Here is a 17,013-nt window from a genome sequence, read left to right on the forward strand (position 1 = left end):
GGTCATGCTGCCGATTACCACCAGGAATGCCTCCCGTGATAGAAAATAGAAAAATATTTTCTATCACGGGAAACAGCGCATGCTAACTTCGAAATTACCGCCGAGTAGGCATACTAACCGGGTGGTAGTGTTGATTTGGCATGCACTACAGGCATGGTAGCCCTACTGCCACTTTGTAAAAGGGACCCCCCCCCCCCCCCCGTTACCTAAAAACAAGAAACAAGAAATATAGGACTGATCTAGCAGGCTTAAGATCTAAGGGTTCTTTTACTAAAGCTTAGCACGTGCTAACTGTCATTAGTGTGTCCTAAATGCTGTGTGTCCTATTTTACACCTCTGGGCCACATGGTACTTAGTTCATACTAATGACTGTTAGGGCTTGCACAATTGATGTCTGGATCAAGTCTGTTTCAGCAACAAGGCATTCATTGTTGAATAGAGTTTGAGACAATTTACTGCTGTATATATATAATTTGACTAAAAAGATAGTAGTCATGAGCATGAAATTCAGAATTTGGTTCTTGTGCAGGATCTGAGGTATATGGACACAACCTTATGTACCACCCACTGTTTAACATTCTGCCTAATAAAACTCTCTTCCAAAGATGCTTGTTGGAATCTGGTACCTGCCAATGCCAGTAGATGTCATCGTGAGCACCAGCACTTATTGGGAAGATAGCCAGTTCAAAAATTACTGATTCAAAGACAATAAGAAGAAAGCTTACAAGTACTAATTAGTTATTTTTCAGTAAACGTTCATCATTATCTCATAGCCCTCTTAAAACTATCCTGTTTATCCTATTATCATTTTTCTATTTCACTAATCAAGTAAGCATGGTACCCACAAGCATCTAGCAAAAGCCTCAGAGCTAAAGCAAGCAATGCTTCTTGACAGGTTGCATATAAATTAATTTACTGTAGGTCAATGGTCTTTTGTAAGGCACCTTACCAAACAAAGTCCCTTCTGCACTTGGAGTACTTAGGGATCTAGCCTGATATAAAATCTGGAGGGTGTTACTACGCTCGTAGGAGGTAAGCTTATAACAGGATGCCTATGTGAGAAGCTCAAAAAGATGCCTATTTTAAGCCTATTTTGTAAAAGAAACATAGGGGCCCTTTTACTAAGCCATGTAAGTGTCTGCACGCGCCCAACGCGCGCCAAAATGGAGTTACTGCCCAACTACCGCATGGCACGTGCGTCCGATACGTGCGTCTGAAAATATTTTTTATTTTTGGGCGCGTGTAATGGACTTGCGCCAAGTGGCATTTGACACACATAGGTCATTACCGCCCGGATTCTTTACCGCTAGGTCAATGGCTGGTGGTAAGGTCTCAGAACCAAAATGGATACGCGGTAATTTTGATTTTGATGCATGTCCATTTTTGGCAAAAAAAGGCATTTTTTACAGGCTCGTTGAAAAAATAGATCGGCGTGCACCCAAAACCCGCACCTACACTACCACAAGCCATTTTCCAGCGTGCCTTAGTAAAAGGACCCCATAAGTACTTATATGCTTTTATAAAATAGGTGCCCAGAACCAGCCTCAATAGAATACAAATGCTACCGCACAAATTTATACCTACTTCAAAGAAGGTGTAAATGTGGTCATGAACTTTACATGAGTTCATGTGTATTTTACACAGCTGCACATTTAGGGGCCCTTTTACTAAGCTGTGGTAAGCTCTACGTGCATGCAGCATGTGCCCAAATTCGACTATCACCAGGCCAGCGCACCCCCGGTGGTAAGTTCAGATTTGCACGCACACATAACACCTGGATGAATTATTTATTTATTTCCTCCCACGTGCACCGTTTCCAGTGGCAGTGGCGTTCCTAGGTCGGCTGCCACCCGGGGCGGATCGCCGCTGCGCACCCCCCCTGGGTGCAGCAGCGTCCGTCCCCCCAGGGTGCAGCACAACACCCCCCCGGTGCATCAAGACACCCCCTCCGGCGCAATGACACCCCCCTCCCCGGCGCATCAAGCCCCCTCCCCCGGGTGCATTCTTGGCTGCTGGAGGGTGCAGAGAGCACCCACGCACCTGTCGGCTCCACTGGCTCCCTGCTCCCTCTGCCCCGGAACAGGAAGTAACCTGTCCAGCGGTAATCGGCAGTGGGTGCACGCCGATCAGTCACCGCGCGTGTAGCATGCGAGCCCTTACTGCTAGATCAATGGGTGGCGTTAAGGGCTCAGGCCGGTTTTAGATGCATGCTGGTTTCAGTTTTACCGCATGCCCTTTTCCCATCACATTAAGAAAAAACGTTTTTGCAGATGCGGTATAAACTGACCCGGCACATGCCTAATACACGTGTCTACACTGCCACAGGCCACTTTTCACCACGGCTTAGTAAAAGGGCCTCTTACTGCATTAATAACACAGTTAGGGGTCCTTTTACCAAACTGCAGAAAAAAGGGCCCTCAGCTAGCGACGGGGGCTGTTTTTGCCTTGCATTGAGGCCCTTTTTACCAAAGCAGGTAAACAAAAGGCTGAAAATAGCCATGGCCATGTGGTAAGATTGCTCTTATCACATGGCCATACAAGGGGAAGTACTTACCACCACCCACTGAGGTGGCGGTAAGGGCTCCTGCGATAATCCGGCGTAGACAGGTAGCATGCAGTGCTGCCCAATTATCACTGGATTCGCTCCGTGCTAAAATATTTGGGCTGATTTTCCCTAGTACGGACTAGAACTACTGCCAGCAGTTGCTCCAGATTATCTTTGAGTAAGCCCGTGTTGGGCTTACCACCACTTTGTAAAAGGGCACCTCGATACATTAAAATTTAACCTGTATTAAAACTTTTAATGCAATTAATGGCTGTATCACTTCTGTGTCTCTCTTCTCAACCACTCAATAATTCAGCATGGTCCTGTCTCTCCCATTCACGGCAATATCCTGTATTGCCCTGACTGCCTCCCTTTCTTCCCCACCCCTCCTTGCTTACTCACATGGTTTTCGGGCTGCTACTTCTCTCGGTTTGCACGGTGGGAACTTTGCCCTCTCTGTGCGAAATGACATCAAGCTCTGATGTCACTTCCTGTTTCTGGGAACAGAAGTGCCAGTGGTAGTGCGCAAAAGGCAATGTCCCCACATCTGCCTGCTTTCTGTTAGTTGTTGCTGTTATTGCTACTGTGCTGACCGGGAGAAGCAGCAGCCCAACAACCATGTGAGTAAACAAGGGGGAGAGGAAAGGGAGGCAATACAGAAAGGTGGTGGTGGTGGTAAGGGGGAGGGATTTTCCAATGCTGGATGATGATAGCGAGGGAGGGGGAGAGATGGGACCATACTGGATAATGGGGGAGGGGGAAAGATGGGGACATACTAGAAGGTTGGGGTGTGGGGAAGAGATAGGGGGAGAGAAAGAGTACAATGTTGGATTGTGGTGGTGATGAGGGGAGGCAAGATGGGGTGATGCTGGATGTGGGGGAAAGAGAGAGACAGAGAAATGGGGTGATACAGGATGATGGTGGTGTGTAGGGGGTAGAGAAGGGAAGATACTGGATGTTAGGGGGACAGTGAGACAGAGGGGTGATGCTGGAGAGTAAGGGGAGGAAGAGAGAGAGATGGATCAATGCTGGATGATAGAGACAAGAGAGCAATGCTGGATGGTGAGGGAAGAGTGTGTGGGGGAGGGAGGGAGGGGGAGAGAGAGAGAGAGAGAGAGCGAGAGAGAGAGAGAGAGAGAGGAGATACTACATGTCAGAGGAGAGATTTAACCTCTCACATAGTCAAGATTACTATAGAAGAATACCAGAAAATAAAATCATCTGTTGGCCGGTGTATGTGATCCATTGTGCGATTAAAAATTTTAATCGAGCAATTTAAACATTTTAATTGATATGCAGCTCTAGTATTTTATAAAGTCTGCACATACATTGCAACTCCCCCCCCCCTCCACTCCACCCTATTCCACTACATTCCCAGAAATGCAGGTCTCATAAAAGTGGGTGCTAACTTTCCTTCTGCACACTTTTTAATTATGTATTCAGTTCTACAATTATACAAAATATTTTATCTGCATGTAAAACTGACTTTATATGTGGAAAATGTTTTATAAAATTACCCCTGTAGATTTTTAAGCAAAGCTGCCTTGGTATTAGTACATAAAAGAGTTAATACATATCAAATGTTCTCAGTGCGTTTTTTTCTATCAAAAAAGGTGCCGGTACTCAACACGCCCTTCAGGGGTGGAGTGATCACTGAGGAACCCACCCCATAATAGCCAGGACCCCTGCAACCAGTCACAGAATCTATGACAAGGCAGAATTGGTGTTTAGAACCTGAGCTCTTTCATTAAAACTTGAGGTCCTTGGGTCAATTGTAGCAGACAATGGAAAAGGTGCCGGTACTCAGTACCCCCAAGTACCTCCTCAAAAAAGCCCTGAATTGTCTGCTACACAAATTTGAGGACTACAATCTCCTTCACTCATTCTATTCAATGGGAAATCTCTAGATGAAACCCCATCTTGAGGCTGTCAAACCTGCTTCTTATCCTGCCTTTATTTTAAGATAATTAGTTAAAAAATACACCACTAAGGAGTCCTTTTATTAAGGTGCACCGAAAAATGACCTGCAGTAGTGTAGACGCATGTTTTGGGTGCGCGCAGAATTATTAATGCCTTTTTTTGCCGAAAACAGACGTGCGGCAAAATGAAAATTACCACATGTCCAGTTTGGGTCTGAAACCTTACCGCAAGCCATTGACCTAGTGGTAAGGTCTCATGAGGTAACCAGGCGGTAATGGTCTATGTGCATCAAATGCCACTTGACAAGCGTAGCTGCCATGCGCCAGAAAAAAAATACTTTTCAGACGCGTGTAGTGGACGCACACCAAAATTGAAATTACCACAAGGGCCACGCGGTAACCGGGTGGTAACTCCAATTTGGCACGCAACCTACGCGGCTTAGTGAAAGGGCCCCTTAGACTTTAATATTTTTGAAATCATACCAGTGAAACCCATTTGAGCTCCTTCTCTTGACTGCTTTTGAAGTCCATCTTCATCTCTGTAGTCAATGTAAACAAGGTCAATGGCTTGTAGACCAAAAGCCTTCGCTATGACAACAATTTTTTGCCTGGCATAGAGGAGATCATCTGTATCTTTTCTACTTGTTGCACCTAAGGAACAACACAAGACAGATGAATTAGTCAAGTCTATTAATCCTGAAGATGAACACAAGGTAGGTTCTTTTTTGTTATAGCACAATTGCTGATACTGGTTGCTAAAATTACATAATAACTCATTGTTCTTGCTACTACTAATGTTACAAACAAAAAAAGCAACACTGGGCTTTCAAGATTAGGACAACAGAACTACTTTATTGACAGGTGACCCAACACGGGCCGTGTTTCGGCACCAAGTGACGCCTGCCTCAGGGGTCAAGGTTTAGTTCTGCAGTGTTAAAATCGTGTAGGACAAATGCCTTAACACACTGAAATGTTGTTGTTGAGAATTTTCGCTGTGAGGCGAAAAAAAGTTGGGGTTTTAGTAGAAGCCTGCTCCTGTACACAGATAGCTTTATCAGGCTATCCGTGTACAGGAGCAGGCTTCTACTAAAACCCCAACTTTTTTTCGCGTTGTGCGAAAATTCTCAACGACAACATTTCAATGTGTTAAGGCATTTGTCCTACACGATTTTAACACTGCAGAACTAAACCTTGACCCCTGACGCAGGCGTCACTTGGCGCCGAAACACGGCCCGTGTCAGGTCACCTGTCGATAAAGTACTCCTGTTGTCCTAATCTTGAAGGCCCAGTGTTGCTTTTTTTGTTTGTACACTTTGGTTGTTGCTGTATTACCCTCTCTATTTGTTTTGTACTACTAATGTTAAAAAGGTTCCATAAATGACTACAGGGCCCTATTACTAAGTTGTGGTAAGCACTAGCACATGCTTACCACAGGTTAAAGAGCACTACTGCGGGGAATGCTCAGGTGTCCAGCAGTAGTGTTGGGATCGGCATGCGCTTCCCATGCGCTAAAAATAGAATTTATTCTTTATCACTGGGGGCATGTCTGGGGGCAGAGATAGGCATGTTCTGTGCTAATTGGTTAACATAGCTATATCGCCACACATTAACCAATTAGCACAGGATTAGCACGTAAACTCTTACCACCTAGAAAATAGATGTTACATAAGAACATAAGAGAAGAAAATACTGGGGCCAGACCAATGGTCCATTTAGCCCAGTATCCCATTTCCAACAGGGGCCAAGACAGGTCACAAGTACCTGGTAGAAACCCAAATCGTGGCAACACTCCATTCTACCAATCCCAGGGTAAGCAGTTGCTTCCCCATGTCTGTCTCAATAGCAGACTATAGACTTTTTCTCCAGGAACTTGTCCAAACCTTACTTTAGGGAAAGGGAAAGGGGACTTGATATACCGCCTTTCTGAGGTTTTTGCAACTACATTCAAAGCGGTTTACATCTATTCAGGTACTTATTTTGTACCAGGGGCAATGGAAGGTTAAGAGACTTGCCCAGAGTCACAAGGAGCTGCAGTGGGAATTGAACTCAGTTCCCCAGGATCAAAGTCCACTGCACTAACCACTAGGCTACTCCTCCACTTTAGCCTTTCCTCATAGGGAAGTCATCCCATCCCCTTTATCAATTTCATCGCCCTTCTCTGTACCTTTTACTAATTCCATTACATCTTTTTTGAGATGCGGTGATCAGAACTGCACACAATATTTGAGGTGCGGTCATACCATAGATCAATACAAAGGATTATAACATCCTCATTTTTGTTTTCCATTCCTTTCTTAACATTCTATTTGCTTTCTGAGCCACTGCCACACACTGAGCAGAGGGTTTCAATGTATTATCAGTGATAACATCTATATCCCTTTCCTGGTCAGTGACTCCTAGTGCATTACATAGCTACAGTTTGGGTTCCTCTTTCCCACATGTATCACTTTCCACTTGCTTACATTAAACGTCATCTGCCATTTGGATGCCCAGTCTCCCAGTCTCGTAAGGTCCTCTTGTAATTTTTCACAATCCTCTTCTGATTTGAGAACTTTGAATAACTTTGCGTCGTCAGCAAATTTAATTACCTCACTAGTTACTCCCATCTCTAGATCATTTATAAATATGTTAAAAAGCAGCGGTCTCAGTACAGACCCCTGAAGAATCCCACTATCTACCTTTCTCCATTGAGAATACTGACCATTTAACCCTACTTTCTATTTTATTTTGTTACATTTGTACCCCACACTTTGCCACTCATGGCAGGCTCAATGCGGCTTACATATTACAGTGGGGGAAATAAGTATTTGATCCCTTGCTGATTTTGTAAGTTTGCCCACTGACAAAGACATGAGCAGCCCATAATTGAAGGGTAGGTTATTGGTAACAGTGAGAGATAGCACATCACAAATTAAATCCGGAAAATCACATTGTGGAAAGTATATGAATTTATTTGCATTCTGCAGAGGGAAATAAGTATTTGATCCCCCACCAACCAGTAAGAGATCTGGCCCCTACAGACCAGGTAGATGCTCCAAATCAACTCGTTACCTGCATGACAGACAGCTGTCGGCAATGGTCACCTGTATGAAAGACACCTGTCCACAGACTCAGTGAATCAGTCAGACTCTAACCTCTACAAAATGGCCAAGAGCAAGGAGCTGTCTAAGGATGTCAGGGACAAGATCATACACCTGCACAAGGCTGGAATGGGCTACAAAACCATCAGTAAGACGCTGGGCGAGAAGGAGACAACTGTTGGTGCCATAGTAAGAAAATGGAAGAAGCACAAAATGACTGTCAATCGACAAAGATCTGGGGCTCCACGCAAAATCTCACCTCGTGGGGTATCCTTGATCATGAGGAAGGTTAGAAATCAGCCTACAACTACAAGGGGGGAACTTGTCAATGATCTCAAGGCAGCTGGGACCACTGTCACCACGAAAACCATTGGTAACACATTACGACATAACGGATTGCAATCCTGCAGTGCCCGCAAGGTCCCCCTGCTCCGGAAGGCACATGTGACGGCCCGTCTGAAGTTTGCCAGTGAACACCTGGATGATGCCGAGAGTGATTGGGAGAAGGTGCTGTGGTCAGATGAGACAAAAATTGAGCTCTTTGGCATGAACTCAACTCGCCGTGTTTGGAGGAAGAGAAATGCTGCCTATGACCCAAAGAACACCATCCCCACTGTCAAGCATGGAGGTGGAAATGTTATGTTTTGGGGGTGTTTCTCTGCTAAGGGCACAGGACTACTTCACCGCATCAATGGGAGAATGGATGGGGCCATGTACCGTACAATTCTGAGTGACAACCTCCTTCCCTCCGCCAGGGCCTTAAAAATGGGTCGTGGCTGGGTCTTCCAGCACGACAATGACCCAAAACATACAGCCAAGGCAACAAAGGAGTGGCTCAGGAAGAAGCACATTAGGGTCATGGAGTGGCCTAGCCAGTCACCAGACCTTAATCCCATTGAAAACTTATGGAGGGAGCTGAAGCTGCGAGTTGCCAAGCGACAGCCCAGAACTCTTAATGATTTAGAGATGATCTGCAAAGAGGAGTGGACCAAAATTCCTCCTGGCATGTGTGCAAACCTCATCATCAACTACAGAAGACGTCTGACCGCTGTGCTTGCCAACAAGGGTTTTGCCACCAAGTATTAGGTCTTGTTTGCCAGAGGGATTAAATACTTATTTCCCTCTGCAGAATGCAAATAAATTCATATACTTTCCACAATGTGATTTTCCGGATTTAATTTGTGATGTGCTATCTCTCACTGTTACCAATAACCTACCCTTCAATTATGGGCTGCTCATGTCTTTGTCAGTGGGCAAACTTACAAAATCAGCAAGGGATCAAATACTTATTTCCCCCACTGTATATACAGATACTTATTTGTACCTGGGGCAATGGAGGGTTAAGTGACTTGCCCAGAGTCACAAGGAGCTGCCTGTGCCTGAAGTGGGAACTGAACTCAGTGCCCCAGTTCCCCAGGACCAAAGTCCACCACCCTAAACACTAGGCCACTCCTCTTTTAACCAGTTTTTAATCCACAATAGGACACTACTTCCTATCCTATGACTCTCCAATTTCCTCTGGAGTCTTTCATGAGGTACTTTGTCAAATGCCTTTTGAAAATCCAGATACACGTCGGCCGGCTCACCGTTATCCACGTTTGTTCACCCCTTCATAGAAATGTAATAGATTGGTGAGTCAAGATTTCCCTTTACTAAATCCTTGTTGGCTCTGTCTCATTAATCCATGCTTTTGAACATGCTTGTAATTTTGTTCTTTATAATAGTCTCTACCATTTTGCCCAGCACTGACATCAGGCTCACCGATCTATAATTTCCCGGATCTCCTCTGGAACCATTTTTTAAAAATTAGCGTTTACATTGGCCACCCTCCAATCTTCCAATATCTTGCTTGATTTTAAAGATAAATTACATATTACTAACAATAGTTCCACAAGTTCATTTCTCAATTCTATCAGTACTCTGGGATGAATACCATCCGGTCCAGCAGATTTGCTACTCTTCATTGTGTCAAATTGAGCTATTACATCCTCCAGGTTTATACAGATTTCATTCAGTTTCTCTGACTCATTAGATTTGAATACTATTTCTGGCACTGGTATCTCTCCCAGATCTTTCTTGGTGAAGATCGAAGCAAAGAATTAATTTAATCTCTCCGCTATGACTTTGTCCTTCCTTGATTGTCCCATTTTACCCCTCGGTCATCTAGTGGTCCAACTGATTCTTTTGCTGGCGTATTGCTTTTAATATACCTAAAAAATATTTTACTATCAGCCTTATTTTTGAAAGTGTTGGGCACCCATATTTCGACCCAAATCGAGAGATGGGCACCCATCTCGCAAAGGCGCCCAAATCGGTATAATCGAAAGCGATTTTGGGCGTCTTCAACTGCAATCTGTCATGGAAATGGCCAAAGTTGACAGGGGCGTGTCAGAGGCGTGGTGAAGGCGGGACTGGGGCGTATTTACCGGTCGAGGAGAGATGGGTGCCTCCGGTCGATAATCGAAAAAAGAAAGGCATTTTTAGCGTGAATTTGGGTAATTTTTTTTACCCTTTTTTTCCACGAACAAGTCCCAAAAAAGTGCCCTAAATGATCAGATGACCACTGGAGGGAATTGGGGATGACCACCCCTGACTCCCCCAGTGGTCACTAACCCACTCCCACCCAAAAAAAAAGAACTTTAAACACTTTTTTTGCCAGCCTGTATGCCAGCCTCAAATGTCATACCCAGCTCCATCACAGCAGTATGCAGGTCCCTGGAGCAGCTGTTAGTGGGTGCAGTGGACTTCAGGCAGGTGGACCCAGGCCCATCCCCCCCTACTGTTACACTTGTGGTGGTAAATGGGAGCCCTCCAAACCGCCCCTAAACCCCACTGTACCCACATGTAGGTGCCCCCTTCAGCCATAAGGGCTATGGTAATGGTGTAGAGTTGTGGGCAGTGGGTTTTGGGGGGGGATTTTAGGGGCTCAGCACCCAAGGGATGGGAGCTATGGACTTGGGAGGTATGTAACCTTTTTTTTAATTGTTACAAGTACCCTCTAGGGTGCCCGGTTGGTGTCCTGGCATGTGAGGGGGACCAGTGCACTACGAATCCTGGCCCCCTCCCATGACCCAATGCCTTGAGCTGGGCGACTTCGGTTCCCATTATTGCTGAAAACGAAACCGCCCAGCTCAAATCCGCACAAATCCGATGCATTTGCCAGGCACAAACCGTATTATCAAAAAAAAAGATGGGCACCCATTTTTTCCAAAAATACGGTCTGTCCCGCCCCTTCACGTACCCATTCTCGGACATAGACGCCCATGGAGATGGGCGTTCGCGTTCGATTATGCCCCTCCACGTGTTTTCACCTCCAATGCAATCTTTTTTTCAAAGTCCCTCTTTGCCTTCTTTATCAGCCCTTTGCATTTGACTTGACATTCCATGTGCTGTTTCTTATTATTTTCAGTCAGTTCCCTTTTCCATTTTCTGAAGGATTTTCTTTTAGCTCTAATAGCTTCCTTCACCTCAATTTTTAACCATGCTGCCTGATGTTTGGTCTTTTTTTTTTTTTTTTTTACATTTGCAACCCGTGCTTTCCCACTCATGGCAGGCTCTATGCGGCAGGCAATGGAGGGTTAAGTGACTTGCTCAGAGTCACAATTTGCTGCCTGTGCTGGGAATCGAACTCAGTTCCTCAGTTCCCCAGGACCAAAGTCCACCACCCTAACCACTAGGCCACTCCTCCACTTTCCTCCTTTTTCAATACATGGAATATATTTGGCCTGGACTTCCAGGATGGTATTTTTGAACAGCATCCATGCCTGATGTAAATTTTTGAGCTTTGCACCTGCTCCTCTAATTTTTTTTTTCACCGTTCTTCTCATTTTATCAGTCTCCTTTTTGGATGTTAAATGCTAACATATTGGATTTCCTGCGTGTACTTACTCCAAAGCCGATATCAAATCTGATCATATTATTATCACTGTTATCAAGCGGCCCCAGCATCATTACCTCCCACACCTGATCATGCGCGCCACTAAGGACTAGGTCTAGAATTTTTCTTTCTCTTGCTGGCTCCTGTACCAGCTGCTCCATAAAGCAGTCCTTGATTTCAAGGAATTTTACCTCCCTAGCATGCCCTTATGTTACATTTACTCAGTCAATATTGGGGTAATTGGAATCACCCATTATTACTGTCCAGTTTGTTAGCCTCCCTAATTTCTGATAGCATTTCTACATCCGTCTGTTCATCCTGGCCAGGTGGGCGATAGTATACTGCTATCACTATCCTTTACCCCTTTACACATGGAATTTCAATCCACAGAGATTCCAAGATATGTTTTATTTCCTGCAGAATTTTCATTCTATTTAATTCAAGGCCCTCTTTAACATACAATGCTACCCCTCCACCAATTCGAACAACCCTACCACTATGATATAATTTGTACCCAGGTATGACAGTGTCCCACTGGTTATCCTCCTTCCACCAGGTCTCAGAAGTGCCTATTATATCTAATTTTTCATTTAGTGCAATATATTCTAACTCTCCTATCTTATTTCTTAGGCTTCTGGCATTCGCATACAGACATTTCAAACTATGTTTCTTGTTCCTATTTACATCTTGCTAAGTAGCTGACAGTGTTAATTTGTAATCTTTTGTCTGATTGTTATTTAAGGACACCTGATCTACTATGGTCTCTTTTGCAACCTTGCTATCGGGATACCCTATCTTCCCTGTTTTGGTAATATCTTTGTAATATACCTTGTTGCAAACCATGTGTTTTTTAACGATTGTTGGCCTTTGCCCAGGTTCTAATTGAAAAGCTGCTCTATCTCCTTTTTAAATGCCGATGCCAGCAGCATGGTCCCACCCTGGATAAGGTGGAGCCTATCATTTCAGAACAGGCTTCCCCTTTCCCAGAATTTTTCCCAATTCCTTACAAATCTAAAACCCTCCTCCCTGCACCATCACCTCATCCACGCATTGAGATTTCGGAGCTGTGCCTGTCTCTTGGGCCCAGCACGTGGAACAGGTAGCATGTCAGAAAATGCTACCCTAGAGGTTCTGGATTTGAGCTTTCTACCTAAGAGCCTAATTTTGGCTTCCAGAACTTCTCTCTCACATTTTCCTATGTCATTGGTACCCGCATGTACCAAGACAGCCAGCTCCTCCCCAGCACTATCTAAAATCCTATATAGGGGAAGCATAAGGTCCGCCAACTTCTCACCTGGCAAGCAAGTGACCAGGCGATCCTCACGTCCACCAGCCACCCAGCTATCTACATGCCTAATCGAATCACCAACTACAACAGCCATCCTAACCCTTCCCTCCTGGGCAGTAGCTCTTGGAGACACATCCTCAGTGCAAGAAGACATTACATCCCTTCATCTACGTGCCATTTTTTGAACATTTTGTCTTTCAAAAATGACACCACAGTAACCTATGGAACTTTGTAAGTCCAAGTGCTTTGAAAATGAACCCCTAGTCTCATTTGTAATTTTTGTGGCATGTTTCTAAGACCAGTGATTGCTTGTTTGAATGTAGCACTAGAAATGGTATCTGAAGTCTTTTTTCTCCACAACCTTTTCTTAAATGTTGAAGTACTGTTTACTAATTGTCATTTTGAATTGAAACTGAACTACACATGAGTCTACATAAACAGTAACTTTTTTTTATTATTGATCGTAATTGAAATCTCATATTATTGTTGTTACCAAGTGTGTTACCCTTACTAATTTCTGTTAGTATTTCACTGTCTGTCTCTCTATCCTGTCCAGGTAGATAGCAGTATATCTCACTACTAGACTCCTCCCCATTACACATTGAATTTCTATCTATACAAATTCTACATTGCATTTTATTTTATGAAGAATATCTTATTTGACTCTATGCCATACTTAACGTAGAGTGCTACCTCTCTACTGATTTGATCCATCTTATCATTTCAGTCTAGCTCTCCTATCTTATTTTTTAGACTTCTGACATTTGCATATAGATAATACGAAGTGCATTTTTTTGATTTGTGATTGCAATCTTCATAGCAGTTGACAGGGGTAATTTTTCCTGTTTGTTTTTTATTTGAATACTCATGGGCTACTTCAACTTTCAACCTAATCTCTCTATCGTGATATTATTGCTTGAGGATGTCTTACTCTAAAACATATGTTCCTGAGCAACTGTTGGGTCAAGAATCTGAGACCAGAGATCCTGGTGGAAAATGCAGGTGCACAGCTCAAGATTATGATGAATGGTGGCCAGAAGAATGGGCCTGTCACTGAAAAATTTCTTCACAGCCCTCCAGTCTTTCAAATTGTGACCTATTAGGGGACCATTTCTGTATACCAGTTGTACATCAGACCAAATAACAGAGGCATTCCAACAAAAAGAGGCAGAGATGTAACAAGAAACTGGTTGTCAACACAAAATCCAGAGCAGTATGGTAACAGTCACTTTTATTCCAAAATTATTCTGAGAAGTTCCGAGAGAAGAAGACATTTCTCTGGTAAGTGAACGCTATTTTGCTTTGTGCTTTGGGAACTTAAAGATTGGGGTTTAAAGGAGGAATTGTAGGTTAGTGTTAGGCAAAATAAAATATAAAAAGCAATTTTATCAACTCATCTCCATAGTCTTTTCCACTTAGTTTTAAAAACTTTGTACCACAGCATTAACAGATAGAATCTAGCAGGCACTGCAGGATCTAGTTTAGTCTTCCCACCCACCCCTAGGACAACTCTTCATTTATAGTCAGTTATTGTAATTAGGGTAACAAGCAAGGAGTGCTCTTACAGAGTTTTAAATACATTTCATTACCATCTAAGAAGGAAACACGAAATAAATCATACAATATACTATATAAACTAAAAGACACTTTATTATCAGGCAAATATCCTTAATGCTATAGCAAGTTTTAAATTATTGAAAAACTCAAAAACACTAAGATGGAGTCAGCAGTCCAGCAGCGAGAGGGGTGCTATCCAGGCTTTTGCATTGAGTGTCACATGTATGATTATCTCCCAGTTGGTGAGATGTCATATGTGTGTGTCCGATGAAAAGAGCTCCTAGCTCTCAGAGAATGTGTCCGTTCTCTTGATACTAGAGTAGCAGACTTGGTGGAGCTGAGAGAGACAGAGAGGTACATAGAGGAGACCTACAGGGATGTTGTAGAGACGTCCCACCTCCAGTCTGGTAGCCCCTGTGCTACCTAGGAGGAGGGAGGTCTCCTAGAAGGAGAGCATCACCCTAGTGAAGTAGGAAGTACTCCTGTAGCCAGGACCTGCCCACCAGGGGATGTACTATCCTCTCGCACCGAGGATATGTCTCCAAGTGCTGCCCGGGAGGGAAAGGTTAGGACAGCTGTTGTAGTTGGTGATTCGATCATTAGGCATATAGATAGCTGGGTTGCTGGTGGACGTGAGGATCGCCTGGTGACTTGCCTGCCTAGTGAGAAGGTGGTAGACCTCACGCATCACCTAGATAGGATTTTAGATAGTGCTGGGTTGGAGCCGGCTATCTTGGTACATGCGGGTACCAATGACATAGGAAAATGTGGGAGAGAGGTACTGGAAGCCAAATTTAGGCTCTTAGGTAGAAAGCTCAAATCCAGATCCTCTAGGGTAGCATTTTCTGAAATGCTACCCGTTCCATGCGCAGGGCCCAAGAGACAGGCAGTGCTCCGGAATCTCAATGTGTGGATGAGACGATGGTGCAAGGAGGAGGGTTTTAGATTTGTTAGGAACTGGGCAACATTCTGGGGAAGGGGGAGCCTATTCTAAAAGGATGGGCTCCACCTTAGCCAGGGGGGGACCAGGCTGCTGGCGTCAGCATTTAAAAAGGAGATAGAGTAGCTTTTAAACTAGAAACGGGAGGCCGACAGTCGCTCAAAAGCGCATGGTTCGGGAGAAGGTATCTTTCAAAGATATCACCAAAACAGGGAATGGGAAGGGAAAGGGAAATGAGGTTTTTTTGCAACTACAACTACATTCATTTGTACCAGGAGCAATGGAGAGTTAAGTGACTTGCCCAGAGTCACAAGGAGCTGCAGTGGGAATCAAACTCAGTTCCCCAGGATCAAAGTCCACTGCACTTACCACTAGGCTACTCCTCCACTCCAGGAAGCTAGGGTATACTGATAGTGAGGTTGCAAAAGAAACCGTAGTAGATGAGCTGCCTTATAATCGAAAGAGAAAGACGCCCATATTGCGACCCAAATCGGGAGATGGGCATCTGTTTCCCTTGGGCGCCCAAATCGCTATAATCGAAACCCGATTTTTGGCGTCCTCAACTGCAGTCCATCACGGAGACAAAGATCACTGGGGCGTGTCGGAGGCGTGGCGAAGGTGGGACTGGGGCGTGGTTATCGGCCGAGGACAGATGGGCGTCTTTAGCTGATAATTGAAACAAGAAGGGCGTTTTTGACGAGAATTTGGTCCGCTTTATTTGGACCCTTTTTTTTCAGGTCCAAGTCCCAAAAAAATGCCCCAACTGACCAGATGACCACTGCAGGGAATCGGGGATGACCTCCCCTGACTCTCCCAGTGGTCACTAACCCCCCCCACCAAAAAAAAAACCCACTTTACAAACTTTTTTTTGCCAGCCTGTATGCCAGCCTCAAATGCCGTACCCACCTCCATGACAGCAGAATGTGTTCTATCCTCTGACAGCCTTTCCCTGGTTCTGATGTGGGTCTCGGGTGAGTGTGACACCTTTTCTGTTAAGGGCACTGCAGAGTCACATCAGCAATGCACTGTGGTGGGTGTAGGGTATTGGGCTCCGTGATTCCACTAGCTTGTGTTAAATGCTCACGATGTTGGTAGTTGGTAGGCTCTACTCCCATGGTGCTTTTCCCTCTGCTTACTGGGTCAGAGTGTGCCCTGTTTTGTTTCCGGATAGTGGCTATTTGTGTAAGACTCTTTTAGATCCCTTTCATGTGTTAGCCACGTTACAGCACTTAGTTCTTACCTTGAATGTTGTTGAAAGAGGGCATTGTACACCATTCTGCCAGCTCGGACCTACTGCTAATCTCAGTACCAGTGAGACTTGTTGCCAGTGGGGCACAACCTCTGATCTGCAGTTAACTGTGAGTAAAGGTGCTTATTCAAATAAAGGACGTTTTCAGCGAGATTAGTCTTCAGGTGTCAACTGCTGTGCCAAGGTTATACACCAGCAACAAGTCCTGTCCCTGGAGCACTTTTAGTGGGTACTGCAGTGCACTTCAGGCAGGCAGACCCAGGCCCATCCCCCCACCCGTAATACTTGTGGTGGTAAATGGGAGGCCTCTAAAACCCACTGTACCCCTTCACCCCTAAGAGCTATGGTAGTGTTGTACATTTGTCCCTCCCACGACCAAATGGCTTGGATTGGGACGTTTCTGAGCTGGGCGTTTTTAGTTTCCATTATCGCAAAAAAAAAAAAACGCCCATCGCAGAAGGGACCAAATCCATGGCATTTGGTCCGTCCAAACCGTATTTTCAAAATGAAAGATGGACGCCCATCTTTTTCGATAATACGGTCTGTCCCGCCTCTTCA

General features: G+C 44.6%; 1 protein-coding gene across 1 annotated transcript in view; it reads right to left on the reverse strand.

The window, feature by feature from the left end:
• Positions 1 to 17,013, reverse strand: part of CLYBL (citrate lyase beta like) — a 526,503-nt gene that overhangs the window by 92,203 nt on the left and 417,287 nt on the right. The window contains exon 6 of the mRNA XM_030201347.1: positions 4,948 to 5,115. Coding sequence (XP_030057207.1) covers positions 4,948 to 5,115 — 168 coding nt within the window. The remainder of the gene's footprint in view (positions 1 to 4,947; positions 5,116 to 17,013) is intronic.

The sequence above is a fragment of the Microcaecilia unicolor genome, chromosome 4 (genome assembly GCF_901765095.1).
Source record: "Microcaecilia unicolor chromosome 4, aMicUni1.1, whole genome shotgun sequence".
Lineage (NCBI taxonomy): Eukaryota > Metazoa > Chordata > Amphibia > Gymnophiona > Siphonopidae > Microcaecilia > Microcaecilia unicolor.